The 24,463-nt window shown below is 36.8% G+C and overlaps 1 protein-coding gene across 8 annotated transcripts in view; it reads right to left on the bottom strand.

The window, feature by feature from the left end:
• ICA1L (islet cell autoantigen 1 like) overlaps nt 1–24,463 on the bottom strand; it is a 92,404-nt gene that overhangs the window by 54,250 nt on the left and 13,691 nt on the right. For all 8 annotated transcript variants that reach the window (XR_007125766.1, XR_007125767.1, XM_047720787.1 and 5 more), the window contains exons 3-5: nt 5,510–5,678; nt 2,781–2,853; nt 1,146–1,269 (exon numbers count right to left, since the gene is read on the bottom strand). Coding sequence is in view for 6 of the 8 variants with exons in the window: in XM_047720787.1 (XP_047576743.1) it covers nt 1,146–1,269; nt 2,781–2,853; nt 5,510–5,678 (366 nt within the window). In the remaining 2 variants the exon portion in view is untranslated. The remainder of the gene's footprint in view (nt 1–1,145; nt 1,270–2,780; nt 2,854–5,509; nt 5,679–24,463) is intronic.

Below are 24,463 nucleotides of genomic sequence, written 5' to 3' on the forward strand. Positions count from 1 at the left end.
TAACGGCAGAGAGGTAAAAACCAGAGGGATGTACATCCCATAAACAAAATAAAAAACAAAGGTTTAAAACCATAAAGCATATCTGCTGTGAGGATGAGTCTATAAAACAGATATTAAGATGCCTAAGGAACTTTAGAAAGCAAATAAAGATCATATAGCCAACTCTGAATTGTTAATAATGATGTGTCTATATCTCCCCCTTCTCTTATTTTAAGAAATATATTATTTTTGCAATATTTTCGATGTTAATCCACGCATAAATAACCTGCTAAGTAATTCTGCCCTTTAGAAAAGTGTTCCGTGGGTAAGAGATCCTGTATTCACAAAGCATAATCCTATAAATAGAAAGTCTTTCATGTGACAAATTGAGGTAAAACCTGGGTATAGAGAAGCAGATAAAATGCTAGAAGAACTAGTGAGTGTTGAGTTCTTAGCAGCTGAGGATGAGAACAAAAAAATCAAGAATTTAAGAAACGCACATCAAACCCAGCTCCTCTAGTCAGCATTTTTTACTTAGTTGCACTGAAGGGCCTTGTACGGAGTGTTCCTTTGTTAGTTCCTTAATGATGGGCTTTTGCTCTGATGTGGTGTTTCAGAATAAAGCCACTCAAGTTATACATCGTCACTGCAGGTCTGATAAGACCTGTTTTTATTTTTCTTCTGAAAATGCAAAGATTTTGACTGTATTTAGTAAATGTAGGAGAGTCTTTGCTGCAGGTATCTTTATGTTAAAAATTTATAAAGTGATAAATGCCAAATATTTAAGAAAAAATGCTCCCTGCTTAAAAAGAAGGAAAGTTCTAATGTACTCCTAGATAATACAGTGTCCAAAAAAAGAAAGAAAATAATTAAAATATACATATTTTTATATGTATGTACCTGTTACATTAAACCACATAAGAAATTTAAATACAGGCTTAAAGCCTATTTCTAGGAATTAAGCAACCTAAAATGTCCATTTTTAAGTAATTCTTTTACATACAAAATAAGTAAGAGGCATCAAAACAATTATATGCTGTAATATGTCTCTCTTTTAACCCTTTACTGAAATGACCGGTAACCTTTACAGATATGCAAATTTAGAAACATAGGCCAAAACTATCATGTTGAGTACAGATTTAAGGATGATGTAAAAAATAGTAAACCTCTGCTTGGCTGAAGAACAGAGTGCCTTGCCAGTAGCATCCATCATTTTACCAGCTTGTGTTGGATCCCGTTCTGCTTGAAACTTTAAAAAGAGTCCTAGTTCATTTTCTTCCTCTGATATAACTAGGAAAAAAATCACAGTATAGTTAGTTGTTTCATTTCATCATTTGTTTAAAACACACAACTAAAATTCTCACAGCAATAATTCTCAATATGTAAGAATTGCTTGGAGGAAGGAGAAGCTTATTTTAAAAATGCACATTCCTGGGGCGCCTGGGTGGCTCAGTGGGTTAAGCCGCTGCCTTCGGCTCAGGTCATGATCTCAGGGTCCTGGGATCGAGTCCCGCATCGGGCTCTCTGCTCGGCAGGGAGCCTGCTTCCCTCTCTCTCTCTCTCTCTCTGCCTGCCTCTCTGTCTACTTGTGATCTCTCTCTGTCAAATAAATAAATAAATAAATAAATAAAAATAAAAGCTAAAAAAAAAATGCAAATTCCTGGGGCTACATTTACAGAGATTCTGATTTTATAAGTTTTAGGATCTACTTCCCCCCACCCACAAGTACTCTGGATGGTTTTGATGTAAAGTCTGTGAAGTTTCAGAACTTGCATTTGGGAAAGACTGATCTTTAGTGAAGAAAAAAAAAAAGTTCCAAAATGACAAAACCACAAACGACGCACTAGCAATTGTACAGACATGCATTTTAAGGATCATTGCCTCTTAGTAAGTATTCGTATCCTATTTAAACTTAACTTAATCTTGACCCCCACCCTGGCTTCGGTGACCTGTATTCAGTATCCCACGCCCACAGACATTCACAATTTTACTGCTGAAACCGAAAAAGTTGTCATGTAGTATACTACTACTCAGAGTGTGGTCCGTCGACCAATTCCAGTCCAGAACCACTTGTTACCAGCCCGTACCTGTAACAGGTGCCAAAACTAAGAAGCTGTTTAGAAACTTACTAATTTGAGTATTTTATATCTATTGAACCTAATAATAATAAAGAAGTGTGCTTACATTTTGCATGTCTTCTTTAATTTCATTTTTCTAGAAATTAATTTTTATTGTATATTATAAAAGCGTCAGTTTACAACAGATTGAAAGTAAAACATGAAACAAAAGTGGTCTTTGACCACAAAGTTTTAGAAGTCTGACCCACTAATCACAATAAGACTAATAAGTGGGGGAGCCCATAAAGTGTTCAAATTATAAGCTTAAAGTGACAAATGACTAATGTCATGCCAATTACACCCTGGTTCACTGCTGGAAAAGCTGAAGTTAAAAACTGAAAGAGGAAGGGGTGCCAGCTGACTCAGTCAGTAAAGCATGTGACTCTTGATCTTGGGGTTGTGAGTTCAAGCTCCACGCTAGGCATAGAGTCTACTTAAAAAAAAAAAAAGCCAAAAAACTGAAAGGGGAGTCCCTCAGTACATCTAAGGCAGCAGCAGAACTCAAGCCCCTCACTTGCTAGCCCTCCATTCCCACCGCTCCTTGCTGTTACTTCATCATAAGGAACCATTCACAAAACAGTTCAGCAAACTATTGTTTTTGTATTAAATATTTAATTCACAAAAATGCAAGTGAATTATTTATTGTAAATGAGAATTATTGGATAGGTATCTAGGATTTCATACCATTGAGTCTTAGCTGATATTTCTCAACTATCTTCAGAAGTTCAGCGCATGTCTCTTGAATGGAGTGAAAAACCTTTGAAATATAAATTTTATTAGGACAATCTAAAGAACCATAAGCAAATATAATATATATGTTATAAGCACTTTGAAAGCAGAACATTTCCTTTTAAGTGGTATGTCTGTTTTCCTTGACTTAGATGTATTTCACTATTGGTTTTATTTTTTATATAGAAAATTGAGATTCCCCAAGAGGGTTGGAAAAAATGGTGATAAATACATGGGAATTAATAAAAATTTGTAACTGTGGAGTTTGTCCTCTTCTCAGCTCCAAACTATCTAAATAACAAAAATGTAAATCCAATATAAACTATATCAAATAGTGCCAATTACAGATGAAAACAGTATAGATAACCTTAGAAAATGTTAACTCTCAATCTGGCTTTTCTACAATATTATCTTTAGCATAACAGGTGAGTGAATTACCATAAAAATTAATATATTATAACATCAAAAATAGATTACTTTCAGGTTGTTTTTGTTTGGAATTTTCCCTTTATTACCACTGTTGCAAAGAGCTAACAGAAAAATAAAACATCCAGTAGACACCCATTTCAAAGTAAGCACATGAAAATTTGAGATGAGGACACATTATAAACATGAGGTGACTCTTCATACATATCTATAAATTAAGGTTTTCCCAGGAAAATGGGGTGGCATAGGTTTTAGGGTACAGCCTTCTTCCCACAAAGTGCTCTACTGAAGAACTGTTACAAGACTTTAATTCAAAAAGACCTTGGCATTGTAGCATAGTATTAGGCACTAACAACCTTTTGAGTATCAAATAAATTTCCAATATCACCACTGAGCCTGTGTATTCTCTCTCTGAAACAGTTTTCTCATTATTTTGATATGTGATTAGACCCAAGGAAGATCAGTGATAGACACTAAAATCTAAATGGAGGAGCAACCATCAACTTTCCACATAAGGTTAGATATGTTTGAAATGAATTTGGTAGATGGAATTGGCAATTTAAAAAGCTGTTTTAAAATCACAAGGAAGACTAGAAAAAGATATAAAAATGATTGTTCTAGGGCACCTGGGTGGCTCAGTGGGTTAAAGCCTCTGCCTTTGGCTCAGGTCATGATCCCAGGGTCCTGGGATCAAGGCCTGCATTGGGCTCTCTGCTCAGCTGGGAGCCTGCTTCCCCCTCTCTCTGCCTACTTGTGATCTCTGTCTGTCAAATAAATAAATAAAATCTTTTTTTTAATTTAAAAAAATTAAAAAAATAAAAATGATTGTTCTACTATGATGAAATGATTATAGTTGTTTTTTTCCCCCAAGGGTCTTTGAAAGATTTATATACAACTGCTTTTTATTTTTAGAATGATTTTTTTTAATGTAAGGGGAAGTATAATTTGACAAAACTGTAATATATTTAAAGCATATAACATGATGATATAAGTATACATTCAATGAAAATTTTTCTCAATCTTAAAAAATATAATAATGTGGGAGAAAGTATTTGGGTGATTTCAAATATTTGTCTAATGGACAAGAAAATATGTCACACAGATTACTTAAAAAATGTAAAACAGGACAGTAAAACTTACTTATGTGGGAATATATGTGAAAACAGTAAAGAGTTCCTTTAGCCTCAAAATACTGATTACTTATAATCAAGTCCCTTCATTTTTTTCCACACTTGTCATTGAATCATAAGAAGAATACTTTTCAAAACAAATAGTACACACTTGTTATCTATTTCTACATTTGTTATGGCCATGACATAACTTTATGTTTTGTAGAATAAAAATACTTAGTAGATTATGACCTATTTAATGAGATCTATACTTTTAAGGATTACAACAGATGATTATATTCCAAGCATAATAGAACTCCTGCTTGGAAATATTTTTAAAAGTTATTTTCAATTAGTTTACATACATGGAATTAGTAAACCTGCATTTAAAAACCCAGACCTTTTTGTATATATAGGAGACTTTTCTTTAATTAGTTTAATTACTTAAAAGTGTAAAACACTTACAGGTTTAAAGTAGTTGCATGGTAATTACTTATTTTATTTAAAATGAAAAACATAGCCAAAAACATAGCCAAAAAAACACATTACAAAATACTTCAATAACTCTACCCCTTAATTACAGAAACAAGGACTCTAACTTTAAAAATCCTCACTCAGGGGACACTGGCAGGCAGACTCAGTCAGTGTCACATGTAACTCTTGATCTCAGGGTTGTGAGACCCACAATGGGTGTAGAGATTATTTAAATAAAGAAAAAACTTTAAAAAATAAAAATAAAAACCTCATTATTTGATTTCAGTTAATTTCAGCAAGATATAAGACTTCTCATAAAAGTAGTACAAAATATTACAACATGATATATAATGAGTATATAGTCTCAATTAAGAATATAATTAATTCATTAATATTTAGCTTAAAAACTAATACTTGCACCAGAGAAATTGTTTAGTTATTCTTTCTCTAATTAATGAGTACCAGTTCTGCCGATTCTCAACTTGTGAGAATTGTGATCTCCTATGCAGAAGATCTGATAGTGGGGGTATAGCTCAGTGGTAGAGAATTTGACTGCAGAAGATCTGTTTGACAGATGAATACAATTAAACATTCTATTATTGAATTTGCAAGCTCTTCAGTCATAGTCCCAAAGAATAACCACTTACATGCAACATAAAGAATCCTCAAATTTACCTCGAGTTTAGCATCCAGTTCAGCATCAGATGCCACCACGTGCTCATCCTCCTTTTTTCCTGTTGCTTTGATAAAGACTTGTTTAGTTTTCCAGTATTTCTTTTGCATTCTGCTAACTACTGACTGGTTATCTTCTGGTCTGGGTTGCCCAAAGGAATCCATGGAGTGACTACAAGGAACAGACTAACACTTCTTAAGTTTTTTTCAATAATATATATCTAACCAGCGAGTATTTAATCCAGTTGAAAAAGTGAAAGATACTAAATGGAATATTAATGTTAATAACTTTACATAATATTTGGTCTGTATGGTCTAAACTTCTGACACAACTTGCACAAGTAACAGGCAAAAAGATTAATGATGCTTACATTAATTTCAGTTAGGAGACAAAGGTGATAAAACTATTAAAATTCTGTAATAATGATTAGAAATAATTTATTTTATTTTACCAATTTATGGACATCTATTAGTTTCTAATATTTACTTTGTAATAATACTGCAAAATGAACTTATACACACATCTTTGCATGTTACTATCATTTCCTTTAAAAAGTCTACTGCTATGTCAGAATACACATTTAATAAATACTCATAGCTACGCAAACACTCAGATACATACTCTTTTTTATAACTCAAAAGTATCCAATAAATTATTTATTAGTATCCAATAAATAAACAAAAATAAAGATCTTAGGTATAGGGGAGATATGTTAGCAATAAAAGTGGGAGCAGACTGGGTGGCTCAGTCAGAAGAGCATTTGACTCTTGATCCTAGGGTCATAAGTTTGAGTTATTTATAAAAATTATTAAAAAAAAAAAGAAGGAAGGAAATTGCGACCTGTCAACTTGAAAATTAATGTCTAAGTAATTCTTCTTCATATGGTTAACATGGCTGTATAAGGAAATGCAAATGTAAAAAGTATTCCTTAAGGAGATATAAAAAAGGAAATAATAATACTCTTTTTCCCATCTGTTTTTTTTTTTTTTTTTTAAGATTTTATTTATTTATTTGACAGAGAGAGATCACAAGTAGACAGAAAGGCAGGCAGAGAGAGAGAGAGAGAGAGGGAAGCAGGCTCCCTGCTGAGCAGAGAGCCCGATGCGGGACTCGATCCCAGGACCCTGAGATTATGACCTGAGCCGAAGGCAGCGGCTTAACCCACTGAGCCACCCAGGCGCCCCTCCCATCTGTTTTTTACTATGTTATGTTAGTCACCATACTGTAGATCATTAGTTTTTGATGTAGCATTTCACTGTTCATTGTTTGTGTATAACACCTAGTGCTCCATGCAATCTGTACCCTCCTTAATACCCATCATCAGGCTCACCCATCCCCCAACTCCCCCTTCTAAAACCCTCAGTTTGTTTCTAGGAGTCCATAGTCTCTCATGGTTCGTCTCCCACTCCGATTTCTCCCTTCATTTTTCCCTTCCTTCTTCTAATGTCTTCCATGCTATTCCTTATTTTCAAAAATTTATTTTAAATTTATTTGACAGACAGAGATCACAAGGAGGCAGAGAGGCAAGCAGAGATGGGGGGGTGGGGAGTGGCTCCCCGCTGGGCAGAGAGCCTGATGCGGGGCTCGATCCCAGGACCCTGAGATCACAACCTGAACTGAAGGCAGAGGCTTAACCCACTGAGCTACCCAGGCACCCTATTCCTTATTTTCCACAAATAAGTGAAACCATATGATAACTTACTTTCTCTGTTTGACTTATTTCATCCACTTAGCATAATCTCCTCCAGTCCCATCCATGTTGACACAAATTTTGTGTATTCATCTTTTCTGATGGCTGAGTAATATTCCATTGTGTATATCCACATCTTTATCCATTCATCTGCTGAAGGGCATCTTGGTTCTTTCCACAGTTTGGCTGTGAACATTGGGGTGCATATGGCCCTTCTTTTCACTACATCTGTATCAATGGGGAAATACCCAGTAGTGCTGCTATGAACACTGGGGTACACATGCCCCTTTAGATCACTACCTTTCTGTCTTTGAGGTAAATACCTAGTAGTGCAATTGCGGAGTCATAGGGTAGCTCTATTTTCAACTTTTTGAGGAAACTTCATATAGTTTCCCAGAGTGGCTACACCAGCCTGCATTCCCACCAACAGTGTAGGAGGGCTCCCCTTTCTCTGCATCCTCACCAGCATCTGTTGTTTCCTGGCTTGTTAATTTTAGCCATTCTGACTGGTGTGAGGTGGTATCTCACTGAGGTTTTGATTTTAATTTCCCTGATGATGAGTGATGTTGAGCATTTTTCATGTGTCTGCTGGCAATTTGGATGTCTTCTTTGCAGAAATGTCTGTTCATGTCTTCTGCCCATTTCTTGTTTGGATTATTTATTCTTTGGGTGTTGAGTTTGAGAAGTTCTTTATAGATTTTGGATACTAGCCCTTTATCTGATATATCATTCCCGAATATCTTCTCCCATTCTGTCAGTTTCCTTTTGGTTTTGTTGTCTATTTCCTTTGCTGTGCAAAAGCTTTTTACCTTGATGAAGTCTCAAGAGTTCATTTTTGTCCTTGCTTCCCTTGCCTTTGGCAGTGTTTCTAAGAAGAAGCTGCAGGCGGCTGAGGTCAAAGAGATTGGTGCCTGTGTTTTCCTCAAGGATTTTGATGGATTCCTTTTTCACATTTAAGTCTTTCATCCATTTGGAGTCCATTTTTATGTGCACTGTAAGGAAATGGCCCAGTTTCATTTTTCTGCATGTGACTGTCCAATTTTTCCAACACCATTTGTTGAAGAGACTGTCTTTTTTCCATTGGACATTCGTTCCTGCTTTGTCGAAGATTAGTTGTCCATGGAATTCAGAGTCCACTTCTGGGCTTTCCATTCTGCTCCACTGATCTATGTGTCTGTTTTTGTGCCAGTACCATACTGTCTCAATGATGACAGCTTTGTAATAGAGTTTGAAGTCCAGAATTGTGATGCCACCAGATTTGGTTTTAATTTTCAACATTCCTCTGGCTATTTGGGGTCTTTTCTGGTTCCATACAAAATTTTACGATTATTTGTTCCATTTCTTTGAAAAAAGTTGATGGTATTTTGACAGGGATTGCATTAAATGTGTAGATTGTTCTAGGTAGCACAGACATTTTCACAATATTTTTTCTTCCAATCCATGAGCATGGAACATTTTTCCATTTCTTTGTGTCTTCCTCCATTTCTTTCATGAGTACTTTATAGTTTTCTGAGTACAGATTCTTTGCCTCTTTGGTTAGATTCTTAGGTATTTATGGTTTTGGGTGCAATTGTAAATGGGATTGACTCCTTAATTTCTTTCTTCTGTCTTGTTGTTATTGTATAGAAATGCAACTGATTTCTGTGCGCTGATTTTATGTTCTGACACGTTACTGAATTCCTGTATGAGTTCTGGCAGTTTGGGGGTGGATTCTTTGGGTTTTCCACATAAAGTATCATATCATCTGCAAAGAGTGAGAGTTTGACTTCTTCTTTGCTGATTCAGATGACTTTTTTTTTTTTAAGATTTTTTAATTTATTTATTGGACAGACAGAGATCACAAGTAGGCGGAGAGGCAGGCAGAGAGGAGGAAGCAGGCTCCCCACCGAGCAGAGAGCCTGACGTGGGGCTCGATCCCAGAACCCTGGGATCATGACCTGAGCAGAAGGCAGAGGCTTTAACCCACTGAGCCACCCAGGCACCCCTGATTCAGATGACCTTTATTTCTTTTTGCTGTCTGACTGCTGAGACTAGGACTTCTAGTACTATGTTGAATAGCAGTGGTGATGGTGGACATCCCTGCCATGTTCCTGACCTTAGGGGAAAAGCTCTCAGTTCTTCCCCATTGAGGATTATATTTGCCGTGGGTTTTTCATAGAAGGCTTTGATGGTATTAGGTATGTACCCTCTATCCCTGCACTTTGAAGAGTTTTGATCAAGAAAGGATGCTGTACTTTGTCAAATGGGTTTTCAGCATCTACTGAGAGTATCATATCGTTCTTGTTCTTTCTTTTATTAATGTGTTGTATCACATGGATTGATTTGTGGATGTTGAACCAACCTTGCAGCTCTGGAATAAATCCCGCTTGGTCGTGGTGAATAACCCTTTTAATGAAATGTTGGATTCTATTGGCTAATATTTTGGTGAGAATTTTTGCATCTGTGTTCATCAAGGATATTGGTTAGTAATTCTCCTTTTTGATGGTGTCTTTGTCTGCTTTCGGGATCATATTAATGCTGGCCTCCTAAAATGAGTTTGGCAGTTTTCCTTCCATTTCTATTTTCTGGAACAGTTTCAGGAGAATAGATATTAATTCTTCTTTAAATGTTTGGTAGAGGGGCGCCTGGGTGGCTCAGTGGGTTGTCTCTGCCTTTGGCTCAGGTCATGATCTCAGGGTCCTGGGATGAAGCCCCGCATCGGGCTCTCTGCTCAGCAGGGAGCCTGCTTCCCCCTCACCCCTGCCTGCCTCTCTACTTGTGATCTCTGTCAAATAAATAAATAAAATCTTTAAAAAAAATGTTTGGTAGAATTCCCTTGGGTAGCCATCTAGCCCTGGGTTCTTGTTTGTTGGGAGACTTTTGATTATTGCTTCAATTTCCTTACTTGTTATGGGTCTGTTCAGGTTTTCTATTTCTTCCTGGTTCAATTTTGGTAGTTTATATGTCTCTAGGAATGAAGCCATTTCTTCCAGATTGTCTAATTTGCTGGTGTATAGTTGCTTATAATATGTTTTTATAATTGTTTGTATTTCCTTGGTGTGGGTTGGATGCTCTTTAGCCTCCATGTATTTGAGTTCTTTCCAACTTTCCTCTTGTGGTTAAGTTCTAGTTTCAAAGCACTATGGTCCAAAAATATGCAGGGAATGATCCCAATATTTTGATACCAGTTGAGACCTGATTTGTAACCTAGGATGTGATCTATTCTGGAGAGTGTTCCATGCACATTAGAGAAGAATGTGTATTCTGTTGCTTTGGGATGGTATGTTCTGAATGTATCTGTGAAGTCCATCTGGTCCAGTGCGTCATTTAAAGCCTTTATTTCCTTGTCAATCTTTTGCTTAAATAATCTGTCCATTTCAGTGAGGGAGGTGTTAAAGTCCACTACTATTATTGTATTATTGTTGATATGTCTGATTTTGTTATTAATTGGCTTATATAATTAGCTGCTCCCATGTTAGGGACATAGATATCCCATGTTAGGGTAGACCCTTTAAGTATTATATAGTCTTTAGCTTAAAATCTAATTTGTCTGATATAAGGATTGCCACCCCAGCTTTGTTTTGATGTCCATTAGCATGGTAAATGATTTTTCACCCCCTCCCTTTCAACCTGGAGTTATCTTTGGGTCTAAAATGAGTCTCTTGCAGACACTATATCGATGAGTCTTGTTTTTTTAATCCAATCTGATACTCTATGCCTTTTGATTGGGGCATTTAGCACATTTACATTCAAGGTAACTACTAAAAGATATGAATTTAGTGCCACTGTATTGCCTGTAAGGTATTGTTACTGTATATTGTCTCCATTCATTTCTGTTGTTACTTTTAGGCTCTCTCTTTGTTTAGAGGATCCCTTTCAATATTTCCTGTAGGGTTGGTTTGGTGTTTGCAAATTATTTTTTATTTGTCCCAGAAGCTTTTTATCTCTCCTTTTATTTTCAATGACAGCCTAGCTGGATATAGTTTTTTTGTTTTTTTGTTTGTTTGTATTCTTGGTTGCATACTTTTCTCATTCAGTGCTTTGAATATATCATGCCAGTCCTTTCTGCCTTGCCAGGTCTCTGTGGATAGGTCTGCTGCCAATCTAATGTTTCTACCATTGTTGGTTACCGATCTCTTGTTCCGAGCTGCTTTCAGGATATTCTCTTTGTCTCTGAGACTTGTAAGTTGTATTATTAGATGATGGGGTGTTGACTTATTTTTATTGTGCCTCCTGGATTTTGATGCCTATATCCTTCCCCAAATTAGGGAAGTTCTCTGTTATAATCTGCTCCAATATACCTTCTGCCCCTCTCTCCCTTTCCTCCTCTTCTGGGATCCCATTTATTCTAGTATTGTTTCATCTTATGGTATCACTTATCTCTTGAATTCTCTCCTCATGACCCAGTAGTTATCTTTTTCTCAGCTTCTTTATTCTCCATCATTTGGTCTTCTATATCACTAATTCTCTCTTCTGCCTCATTTATCCTAGCAGTTACAGCCTCCATTTTCAATTACACCTCATTAATAGCCTTTTTAATTTCGATTTGGTTAGATTTTAGTTCTTTTGTTTCTCCAGGAAGGGATTCTCTAGTGTCATCTATGCTTTTTTTTCAAGCCCAGCTAATGTCTTTATAATAGTCATTTTGAACTCTAGTTCTGACATCTTACTAATGTCCATATTGATTAGGTCCCTGGTAGTTGGCACTGCCTCTTTTGCTTTGAGGTGAGTTTTGCTGTTTTGTCATTTTGTCCAGAGAAGAGTAGATGAATGAGAGAACAAATGCTAGAAGGGTAACAACAACCCCAGAAAAATATACACTAAACAAATCAGAAAAGACTTGAAACTGGGGGGAAAGTAAGTGGGGGGGGTGGAAGAAGAAGAAAATGATCAGGCTGGTGAATAGAACAGAGCCACACACTAGATTTTGGGTGTATTTTGGGCTGTTAGAAGAAACTTGCTCCCAAAATTTTAAAGAAAGAAAAACTTATATACAAAAATAAGGGTAAATACAATGAAGGGATGGAATACGATTGTAAAGATGAAAATTTTAAAAGATTTTTAAAAAGGAATTGATAAAATTTTGGTTGAAAAAAGAAAATAAATAAAATTTTTTAAAAAGCAGAGAATGTGATCAGGTGGGAGACTAGAACAAAGCATATACTTTGGTTCAGGTTCAGGCTATCTTTTGGTCTGTTAGAAGAAACTGTACCCCAAAATTTTAAATAAATAAATAAATGTGTGTGTGTGTGTGTGTGTGTGTGTGTGTGTGTATAAATAAGGTTAAATATAACGAAGGGATAGAATATGACTGTAAAAATGAAAATTTAAAAAGATTTTTAAAAGGATTTGAAAAGATGTTGGTTGAAAAGGAAAGAAGAAACATTCAAAAAATAGTAAAAGGAAAAATAAAGAAATTTTTAACCATTAACTTGAAAGACTAAAGAATCATGGGGGAAAAGTCATGAATTCTATGTGCTGTATTCCCCTAGCGCTAGAGTTTTGCAGTTCTCATTGATGGGTAAACTTGGTCTTGGCTGGATGTTCTTGCTTATCTTCAGGGAGAGGGGCCTGTTGCTTTGATTCTTAAATGTCTTTGCTGGAGGTGGAACTACACTGCCCTTGCCAGGGGCCAGGCTAAGTAATCTGGTTTGATCTTGGTAGCTAAGTAGTCTAGGTTTGCTCTTGGTACATTTTGTTCCCTGAAAGCTTTCTATACAGCTTTGGATGACGAGAATGAAAATGGCGGCCTCCTAATTTCTGGCCCCAGAGGAGCTGAGAACTTGGGGTCTGCCTCCTCAGTGCACCCTCAGAGAAAAGCAGTCAATCACTCCTGTCTTCTTGCTCTGGCCACACTCCATGCTCAACCAGCCTGTGACCAAGCATTTCTTCTTTTCTTTAAAGAATTTTTTTTTATTTATTTGACAGAGATCACAAGTATGCAGAGAGGCAGGTGGGGTGGGGGGGAAGCAGGCTCCCCGCCAAGCAGAGAACTGGATGCAGGGCTCAATTCCAGGACCCGGGATCACGACCTGAGCCAAAGGCAGAGGCTTACCCCACTGAGCCACTCAGGTGCCCCTGACCAAGGATTTCTATCTCTGGCACACAACCCCATTTGGCATCTCCAAACTCAGCAGATTTCTGTGGCATGCTCCTGCGCCACTCCTACCAGGGGAGAAAGGGGAGTCTATCTGGATCTGCCACTTGTTGGGTCCCTGCTCAAAGAGTAGTGGTCCAATTGTGTCATGGATCAGTTTATGGCATCCCCGAGCTGAGACAGGTGGTCAATTTCTAGACATTCTCTGAATACTCTGCTTTGGATATCCTCCTGGATTCCTGGCAGTTCAGGTCAGTTACCATTTAAATGCAGAACCTCTCATATGTGATGCTGGATAATATGGCTGGACATAAGTGGAGACAGGAAATAGAAAGAGAATTTAATCTTGGTAAAGAATCAAATTGGATTTGATACAATCATTATACTGTTCCAACACATGAAGAATCTTGATCCCTCAAGATTGATGAACTTGCAGTTCATCTTTCCTGTCCAATTTCTGTCTGCTTTTGGTTGCTCTTGACTGCTTCCAATTAGTTCCTCCCAGACTATTATTAGCATGAGGGTCAGTCCAATTGTATGACAAACTGCTGATTTCTTCTACGAAGCTGAATGCAAGTTTAGGCCAAATCAATTAAGAGAACAAAATTCCAGGGAGTATTAAAGAGAACATCTCTTCCCTGCTTCTACTTCAATGCTGACAGAGCTCAAATAGTATATTCCTTGCCTCTTTCCACTCCCTCACTATATCCTTCATGGAGAAGAAAATGTAATTTACCAGACTAGACTTGAGAGAAATAAACTTAGCCCTCCCTTTTCTCTCTGTAAAGAATCTATCCTGACTACAGAGAGCACACATTTCCTGGCAAGGGGAGGATAGTGGCCGGGGGGGGTAAATCTGCAAAAGATGAGATTTGCACATTTGTGGTTTTTGACTAAGGGAACTGCTGAAACTGCTTGCCACTGGAGGTAGGTTGAACAGAAAGCAAAATCTAATAGGCTTGAGATATCAAGTTCAAGGCTGATGAACTACAGAAATTTAGGAAGGATAACCTAGAAGAGAGGGAGCAAAAGAGATGATCCCTAAAATCTGTATACAAAGTCCTCCCAAGACCTGTACTGATTACTAAACTAATCATGAAGTGAGGGAAGGGACTCCAAGGATGCTGGCAGAAAAAACAAACAAACAAACAAACAAAAACCAGCTGGAAACTAATTAAATAAAGATTCAAGCTACTACCACTATAGAGGAGAAAGTTTGGAGCTTGAGTTCAGCCTAGTTATCTGCCTTCTAGAAAAAAAACTATTCTTCAGAAAAGCAAAACAGAATCCAGAGTCTCTAAAACTCATCATTTAAAATGCCAAGTAACCGGGGCACCTGGGTGGTTCAGTGGGTTAAGCCTTTGACTTTGGCTCAGGGTCCTGGGATTGAGCCCCACATCGGGCTCTCTGCTCAGCAGGGAGTCGGCTTCCTCCTCTCTCTCTGTCTGCCTCTCTGCCTACTTGTGATCTCTCTCGGCCAAATAAATAAATAAAAAATTGGGGCGCCTGGGTGGCTCAGTGGGTTAAAGCCTTTGCTTCAGCTCAGGTCATGATCTCAGGGTCCTGGGATTGAGACCCACATTGGGCTCTCTGCTCAGTAGGGAGCCTGCTTCCCCCTCTCTCTGCCTGCCTCTGCCTACTTGTGATCTCTGTCTGTCAAATAAATAAATAAATAAATAAATCTTTTAAAATAAATAAATAAATAAATAAATAAGATCTTAAAATATAATAAATAAAATGCCAAGTAACCAATCAAAAACCACTAGACACGCAAAGAACTATAAAAATGTGACCCATACTGAGGGGGAATAAAGCAGCCAAAAAAACAAATTCCAAAAACTTCCTGGATATTACATTAATCACACAAGTACTTTAAAGCAGCTATAATAAATATGTACAAAGACAATGTAGGATATGTACACAATAAACAGAAAAAAGTTAGAGTCTCTAGTGGCAAACTTCAATAACTACAGTTAAAAACTCATTGGATAGGCATAAGAACAAACCAAAGATGGAAGATAAGAAATGAAGTTAAAGATGAATAAAAAATTGGGGCGCCTGGGTGACTCAGTGGGTTGGGCCTCTGCCTTCGGCTTGGGTCATGGTCTCAGGGTCCTGGGATCGAGCCCCGCATCGGGTTCTCTGCTCAGCAGGGAGCCTGCTTCCCTCTCTCTCTGCCTGCCTCTCTGCCTACTTGTGATCTCTCTCTGTCAAATAAATAAATAATCTTAAAAAAAAAAGATGAATAAAAAATCTGAGAAATGGAGAGGAGGAAAAAAAAAGACCCAGAAGGAGAGGAGAGATCATATGGGGAATGGGGGAAAAAAAATAAAACATCCTAGATTTTGTAAATAACTTTAACTTATAGGTCAATAAATACAAGGAAAAACTACAAATAGGCATATCATAAATAGGCATATCATAAATAAACTGCTTAAATCCAAAGATAAAGAGAAAAATCTATCTGAAAAGCAGAGCACAATGGCATATTATGTACAGGGCAAGAAAAATGCAAATTACAGGCAGTTTCTCAATGAAAACAACAAAAACCAGACTACAATGGAGGAATATATTTAGGGTACTGAATGAAAGAAAAAAAACTATCAGCCCATAATCTGTATCTATCAAAACTATCCTTTAAAAATGAAAGCAAAATACATTTTCAGATAAAGAACTGAGAGAATTCATTGCTGGGGGACTTTCAGAAATGTTAACAATTTCTTCAGGCTGAATGAAAATTACGACAGTAATTTGGATCCACAGGAAATAATAAAGATAACTGGAATTAGTAAGTTTTGGGATAAATATGAGCTTTTCCTTTCTTAATTTCTTTAAAAGTTTGGACACCTGAGTGTTTCAGTTGGTTAAGCAGCTGCCTTCAGTTCAGGTCGTGATCTCAGGGTCCTGGGATCAAGCCCCGCCTTGGACTCCCTGCTCAACAGGGAGTCTGCTTCTCATTCTGCCCTTCCCAATCCCCTTGTGCTCTCTCTGCAAAATAAATAAAATCTTTTTAAAAAATTTCTTTTAAAGTCATAGTTCAACATATGCAGACAAAAATAAAATAGCTCAATTATCAACATTCTGCCATTTTAAAAGTAGATTTTTAATTTCTTTAAGGATTTATTCATCTTAGAGAGAGCAAGAGTGAAAGGGGCTGAGGGAGAAGGAGAGAGAATCCCAAGCAGATCCCATACTGAGTGCATAATGTGGGGGGATCTCAATCCCAGGACCCCGAGATTATGACCTGAGCCGAGACCAAGAGACAGACACTTAACCGACTATACCACCCAGGTACCCCAATAATCTGCCATATTTATATATTTCATACTTTCACCTAAGCCTACCACCTCATTCTATCATCATCATCAATAATACGTGGCTCTTTTTGGTAATATTTACATACATTGATGTGTATAATTTGGGGCTGTATACTTTTGACAAATGGATATTATGGTATAGAATATTTCTAATGCCCCAGAAAATTCCCCTGTATCCTTTTCAGGCAATGCCTAGCCTATAAGAAATAATAACAGTTTTTATTTTTTTTTACCTCAGTTTCTCCTTCTCTAGTTAGCGCATTTTTTTTTAAATTGCTGAATAGTAATCCATTGTGTGAATGTAACAACAGGTCTTCATTTTTTACTACTGTAAGTAAAGCTGCTATGAACATGACTATACAAGTCTTCTTGTGGACAAATGTTTTCGGTTTTTTTTCCCTTTGGATAAAGACATAGAAAAGGATTCTGTCAAAGAATTGGCATATATTTAACTTTGTAAGAAATTGCCTTCTTACATTCCCATTAGCAAGGTATGAGAGTCCCAAATGTTTCACATCCTCATTCACATTTAATGTTAGCAGTCTTACTAGTTTTATCCATTCTAGTCTAGTAGAGTCTAATCTAGTAGAGGTATTTCCTTATGGTTTTAATGTGAATTTTACTGATGACTGAGGATGATGAGTACTTTTTCACGTGTTAACTAGCCATTTGTATATACTCCATGTCAAGTGTTTGTCTTTTGCCCATTTTTGAATTGAGTTATCTTTTTTACTATTAAAAAAAGCTCTGGAATTTAGACCAGAGTGGCACTGAACCTACAGATGTATTTGTGGAGGACTGGCATGTTAACAATACTGTCTTTCATGCAAAATGATTATATGCATTTCCATTTATTTAGGTCTTCTTCTCCTTTAATTTCACTCAGCAGTGCTCTGGAGATTTTAATACAGAGACAGTGCACATCTTTTGTTTAATCCTAAGTATTTTGTGTTTATGCTGTATATTCTACTATATATTTTACTACACAAAATTCCATACTTTTGTTCCTCAATGTTCTCATAATTTGAAATGTTGGAGTCTCTGAGGGGACCCAATAAATGGCATCCCTTTTCTCTGCATTACATCTAAACAAGTTAAGAAACAAATACTGTAAGGTGTAGTTGCTGAAGGCCTAAATCCCATTTTTTGTTATTGACAATGGCAAAGTTTGTGGACATAGCTGAGTGTGAGAGCTAAATGGTCATCCTCACCAAGCATCAGGACTAAATAATTTGTCAACCAGTAAGAGATACCTGGATTAGGGCAGGTTTCCCCATATGGGAAGAGGAAGAAGGATGGCTAACCATTATTTCTTATTTTTATACTTTCCTTCTTTGGTCTTGAAAAGGTCCCTGCTTTAGTAGTTCTTCTAGTGAATCCTGTGGTAAAAAATGCTTGGTCTTGATATCTATGAAACTCGATTTTGCCTTCATTCGTGTTTCCTTTTTTTTCAAGACAGATTTTTTTTTTGAGAGAGAATGCGCACAGGAAAAGAGGCAGTTGGTGAGGGACAGAATCCTCGAACAGACTACCCTTTGAGCTCGGAGCCTGAGGTAGGGCTGGATCCTGGGACCCCAAGATCATGACCCAAAAGAAAACCAAGTGTTTGGGCACTTAACCAACTGAGCCACCCAGGTGCCCACATTCATGTTTCTTGCATATAAAAATCTAGACTCACAGGGGTGCCTGGTTGGCTCAGTGGGTTAAGGCTCTGTCTTCAGCCCAGGTCATGATCTCAGGGTCCTGTCAAGCCCCACTTCAGGCTCTCTGCTCAGTGGAGAGCCTGCTTCCCCCTTTATCTCTGCCTCTCTGCTTACTTGTGATCTCTCTTGCAAATAAATAAAATCTTTTTTAAAAATCTAGACTAACAATTTCCTGTATTTTTCTTTTTTTTTAAGCTATTATTGACCCATGCAAGACTCATTTTCTTGTTTGTTCATTTACTTGTATATTGATTCTTTAACTTCTTCCTCATTTCCGTTTCTCCTTACAATCATTCTAATGTGCTTGAATGTGTACTTTTTAATTTGAATGAAGTCTTATAAAATGAGTTATGTACACATTCTAATATATAAAAATGATACAGTGTTGCAGATTTTATTTCTGACTTTTTGGGTGTTTTTCACTCAGCCCTTTGTTTTTAGTTCTACATATGTTGCTATGTATGCATCTGTTCTGTTGTTTCTTTTTATTTTTTTATTTTTTTATTTTTTTATTTTTTTTATTTTTTTTTTTTTAAAGATTTTATTTATTTGACAGACGGAGATCACAAGCAGGCAGAGAGACAGGCAGAGAGAGAGGAGGAAGCAGGCTCCCTGCTGAGCAGAGAGCCCGATGCGGGGCTCGATCCCAGGACCCTGAGATCATGACCTGAGCCGAAGGCAGCGGCTTAACCCACTGAACCACCCAGGCGCCCCACTTTTTTTTTTTTTTTTAAAGATTTTATTTATTTATTTGACAGAGAGAGATCACAAGTAGACGGAGAGGCAGGCAGAGAGAGAGAGAGAGAAGCAGGCTTCACGCTGAGCAGAGAGCCCGATGCGGGATTCGATCCCAGGACCCTGAGATCATGACCTGAGCCGAAGGCAGCGGCCCAACCCACTGAGCCACCCAGGCGCCCTGTTCTGTTGTTTCCATTATGTAACATTCTTTATTGTTTAATTCTTTGAGGATAGAATCCTCATGTCTTAGTGCATCTATTGCAGTCAATGAGAAGTCTGTTTTTCTGTACTGTTTTTTGGGTAAATTCCTCAGTACAATCTTTCAATTCAAGAATTCTCTTTTCTGTTTTGTCTAGAGTTCATCCCAGCCTTTAAGATTTGTTTTTTAATATCCAGTGACTATTTCTCTCTTCTGTAAGTTTCAAGATTTCTAATTTGTTCCTCATATTCCTCTTCTTGTCCTTTATAACGGTTACCATCCTATAATTTTTCACTTTGGCACCCTAAATATATAGAATTCTAAGACTCTTCTACAAAATCATTTTTACCTGGAATGAATTCATGTTCCAAATGTTGATTTTGTTGAATTTTATAGGCTCATTTTGAGTACAGAATCTTTAATTTTTTCCTTCTTCCCTCTGTGGTTATTTTATTTCTCCTTACTAGTGGCTATTCAGCTGTTTTTCATTCACCTTCAGGGTTCCTACTTCCACAGAATCTTATACTGTTGTTTTAAGGCCCCTGTTATAGTGATATCTGAAATACCATTGATCTAATCAGGTTTGAAGGAATGGTGTATGGGAAACACTTAATTTCTACCAACCTGCAGAAACTGACCTCCTAGATACCAGAGACTATTTCTATATTGATAGCTCAGTACATCTGTTTCAGCCCCATTTGCTACTTTATTTTTCCACTTTGTTTGGTTTATGCTTATCTTATTATCTAGGCCAGATACATCTTTTTGGGTTTGCTTCTAAATTTCTTTTCTAATTACTGTGAGTTGAGAGCAAATGTTACTATGCTGTCTTAACTAGAAATCTCCTTTATTTCCAGTAAGAGTACAATTTTTTTTTTACTTGAACACAGTCACCATATAGAACATTTTATTCCATTTTGCACCATATAATATTTAAATGTTTTAGCTATTTCTTGGATTTGGAGTACAAATCTTAAAATAGAACAAATCAATATTCTCTTTAGAGGTAGTTCTATACTCACTTTAACATCTCATTACTGTGACATCACTAAAAAGGAAGCAAAACAGACTGATGGTAATATGCAGACTGATGAAAGTACTAAAATCCCTTGAGAAAAATAATCTGTAAAGACTTTTGACTAAATATAACATAATCGCTTGATGCAATTAAGAAAATACATTAGACAAGTTTGCTGTTTAATATTAATGTAGTACTCCTGATTACTCTAGCTCTCAAGCCATAACTTTTATTACAAACACAATCAGCATTTCCTCAAAGAATCAGAGTTTGTTAATGATTTCAACTAATGATATGAAACAGTCCAAAATGTCAACTAATTTTATTCTCTACAGTGGGATAAAGAGTGAAAATTTTCTGTAGTTTCCAAATTTACTACAATTAACATGTAAAACTAGCTTTTGTGTAACTATTATTATTTTGAAAAATGTTTACTTGATTATCAAGCCCATTTATATCTTTTTGGCTTTGTCTTTTTTGCTTTTATTTATCATTATTATTAGGTAGTACTAGCAAGCCCTTATCCAAAGGTGAGAGTCATTTCCATTCATTCATTGTTAAAGTACACATTAAGTAGTTATACTTTTATACAATTTTACTTATGAATTAGTAAGTGTATAAAAGAAGTCTGAGGGTGCCTGGGTGGCTCAGTGAGTTAAGCCTCTGCCTTCTGCCCAGGTCATGATCTCAGGATCCTGGGATCCAGCGCCGCATTGGGCTCTCCACTCAGCAGGGAGCCTGCTTTCCCCCACCCCTCTGCCTTCTGCCTGCCTCTCTGCCTACTTGTGATTTCTCTGTCAAATAAATAAATAATCTTTAAAAAAAAAAAGAAGTCTGAGAAGGTAAAAGTTATTACAAAGACTATGTATTAAGATCACATATACATTATTTACAAGGGAACTCCTATTCCCTTCTCTTGCCAACAATCTCACACCTACTAATAATAGAAAGAAGATTAGAATTCAGGTGTTCTAGGTCCACAAGTGAAATATTGAAGAAACACATTGATCTTAACAGCATGAGACAAAGAAATGTCATTTCAAAAACAGGCTGAAGAAGGAAAATGTAGGTAGGTGATAGATTGTAGAGGTCTCTATATTCCATTTAATAGGTAATGTGGGTCAATAAATGTTTTTGAGCAGCAGAGAGTTAGATAGTTCATAACAATCTTTCCACATTCCAGACATAATCTAATAAGAATCAGGACCAAGGATATCACCATAAGAACAGATGTGAAGGAAGAATCTACAGAATTTGGTTAGTAATGACTTAACAGTTTTGCCCCTGAAAAATAAGGAGGTTTAGAAGAAATGGGAACATTATGCATCTGATGTGTGAAATTCTGAGTTTGAAATGGTAAGTGGCATCTGAGTTCACAGAAATATCTAAAAGCAATTACAACTGTAGTGATAAAGATTATTTGAAGCTTGGGTCTCTAGTCGGACTGCCTAGGTTTGAACCTAGTAACTCTACTACGTCTAGCTGTGGGACTTTGTGTGAGTTATATTAATTTCTCTGACCTTTATTTTCTCATCAGTAAAACAGGAATAATGAAGTAAATAGATTGGTATAAGAATTAAATGTGAAAATACATGTAAAGCACTTAAAACAGATATTGTTGGTATTTAAGAAGCATTATTTTATACATTCTCATTTTAAATTTTATTGGTGCTCAGATTAGAAATGGTGATTTGGGGGACAGGGGGGTGGGTCAGTTGGTTAAGTGTCTGATTCTTAATTTTGGCTTAGGTCATGATCTCAGGGTTGTGAGACTGAGCCCCATGGCAGAGTCTGCACTGGACATGGAGCCTGCTTAAGATTCTCTCTCCCTCTCAGACAAACCACAAGACTCTTAATCTCAGAAAACAAAATGAGGGTTGCTGGAGGGGAGGGAGTGGGAAGGATGGGGTGGCTGGATGATGGACATTGGGGAGGGTGTGTGCTGTGAACTGTGTAAGACTGATGATTCACAGACCTGTACCCCCGAAACAAATAGTACATTATATATTAATAAAAAAATTTTTAAAAAGATTCTCTCTCTCCCTCTCCCTCTGCCCCTTCCCCACCAAAAAAAAAACAAAAAAGAAAGAAAGAAAAAGAAAAAAAATGGTGATTTGGGAGTTAGCTAAAAAAAGACAAACAGTGAGAACTGATGAGACCTTCAAAAAAGAAAGCAGAAAGGTGGTAAAATTTAGAGAGGGTTCGAGGAAGGTGAATCAAATTCGGACCAGGTTCTTGGTATTGTGCTATGGATTCACTATGATATGAATGATACAGGTTAATGAGAAATGTGTTCTTTATATAATAGATATTTAAATCACATAACTAAAAGAAATTAAAAAGACCTTCAGAGGTTATCTAGTTTAGCTATTTTGGTTCAAAAGGGATGGAGACGTCTATAAAATGAGAGAATAATAGAAGGCTTATAAAAACCTTTTCACAACTAAGAGTACAGAACAATTCCATACAGAAAACACATTCTATACAGAGTCAGAGTGAAAAGCTGACATTAATTCTCTCACTCAGCAGTGCTGTAAAGGGATTAGAGTATTGTTTATACTCATTTGTTACAAAATCATTCACCAGTACATTAGCAATAGACTGTATGTGCTTATTAAAATTTTCATTAATACGGTGACTGATCAATATGAACTTGGTAACATTAGACCATTTTTGACCTACAAAATGAGCAATTTCAGATGGTTCAACCTAATAAAAAGATCTCAAGTTTACCAATATAATCTAACTCATCTCTGAAGAATGTGCTTTGTGCACAAATGATCTGCTTAACCGAGAACACATCTCAACTCAAGTCAGGGATAGGCTGACTGGAAAACTGGTCTGCAGAGAAAAATTAGTTCTGAGATGCTTTTTTGCTACAACAGCAGAGATAAGTAGATCCACCAGATTGCATGGTCCACAAAGCTGTACTTACTGACTATATGGCCTTTTACAAAAAAAAAAAAAAAGTTTACAAACCCCTGACCTAGACCATGATTCTAAAAATTATAAGGAATCATAAGTCTCTTTAAGCTTTAGTGTTTGTAATAAGACAATGTCTATCTTTGTTCATATGCATGTACGTATATGTATACACACATATATGTACACATACATTATATATATATTTTATATATATACATATAAAATATAATTTTTAAAGATACTACCTGACTAATCTTTCATCAACTGTCCATTAATTTGGGAATGGTTTTTAGTTTTGGCCAATGAGTAGATTAAGTTTATTTGCCCCCTTTCATGGATGGAGATAAACTGAAGCCCATTAAAATTATTAGGGACTACAGGGACCTTGGGTGGCTCAGTTGATTAAGCAACTGCCTTCGAATCAGGTCATGATCCTGGAGTCCCGGGATCAAGTCCCACATCAGTCTCTGTGCTTGGTGGGGAATCTGCTTCTCCCTCTGACCCTCCCCACCATCATGATCTCTCTCTCTCTCTCTCATTCTCTATCAAATAAATAAATAAAATCTTTTTTTAAAAAAGATTATTAAGGACTACAGATATGAAAGACTATCAAGTCACAGATTGAGAATCTGCCCCGAAACTGCACTAAAGAATATATTCTATATAAAGCATCAGCTTCAATATTTGACTAGAATTGCACAAAAGTTATAAACATGATGGGCGCCTGGGTGGCTCAGTGGGTTAAGCCGCTGCCTTCGGCTCAGGTCATGATCCCAGGATCCTGGGATCGAGTCCCACATCGGGCTCGCTGCTCAGCAGGGAGCCTGCTTCCCTTCCTCTCTCTCTGCCTGCCTCTCTGCCTACTTGTGATCTCTCTCTGTCAAATAAATAAATAAAATCTTAAAAAAAAAAAAAAAAAAAAAAAAAGTTATAAACATGAATCTTTTCAAATATACAAATTAACTATTGTTTAGCCAAACATAGTTTGGTTACTGAGATACCAGAAGCATTACAGGACTAGAGTAATTGAAATTAATAAATACAAAAGGGACACCTGGGTGACTTAGTCAGTTAAGCGTCTTCCTTTGGCTCAGGTCATGATTTCCTGGTCCTGGGCTCAAGCCCTACTTTGGTCTGTCAGGCTCCCTGCTCAGTGGGGAGTCTGCTTCTCCCTCGCCTCCTGCTCTCCCTCAATCCCCACATGTGATCTCTTTCTCAAATAAATAAAATCTTTTAAAAATAAGATTAATAAATACAATGGACACTAGAATTAGTGTAGAACTAAATTAG

The sequence above is a fragment of the Lutra lutra genome, chromosome 3 (genome assembly GCF_902655055.1).
Source record: "Lutra lutra chromosome 3, mLutLut1.2, whole genome shotgun sequence".
Lineage (NCBI taxonomy): Eukaryota > Metazoa > Chordata > Mammalia > Carnivora > Mustelidae > Lutra > Lutra lutra.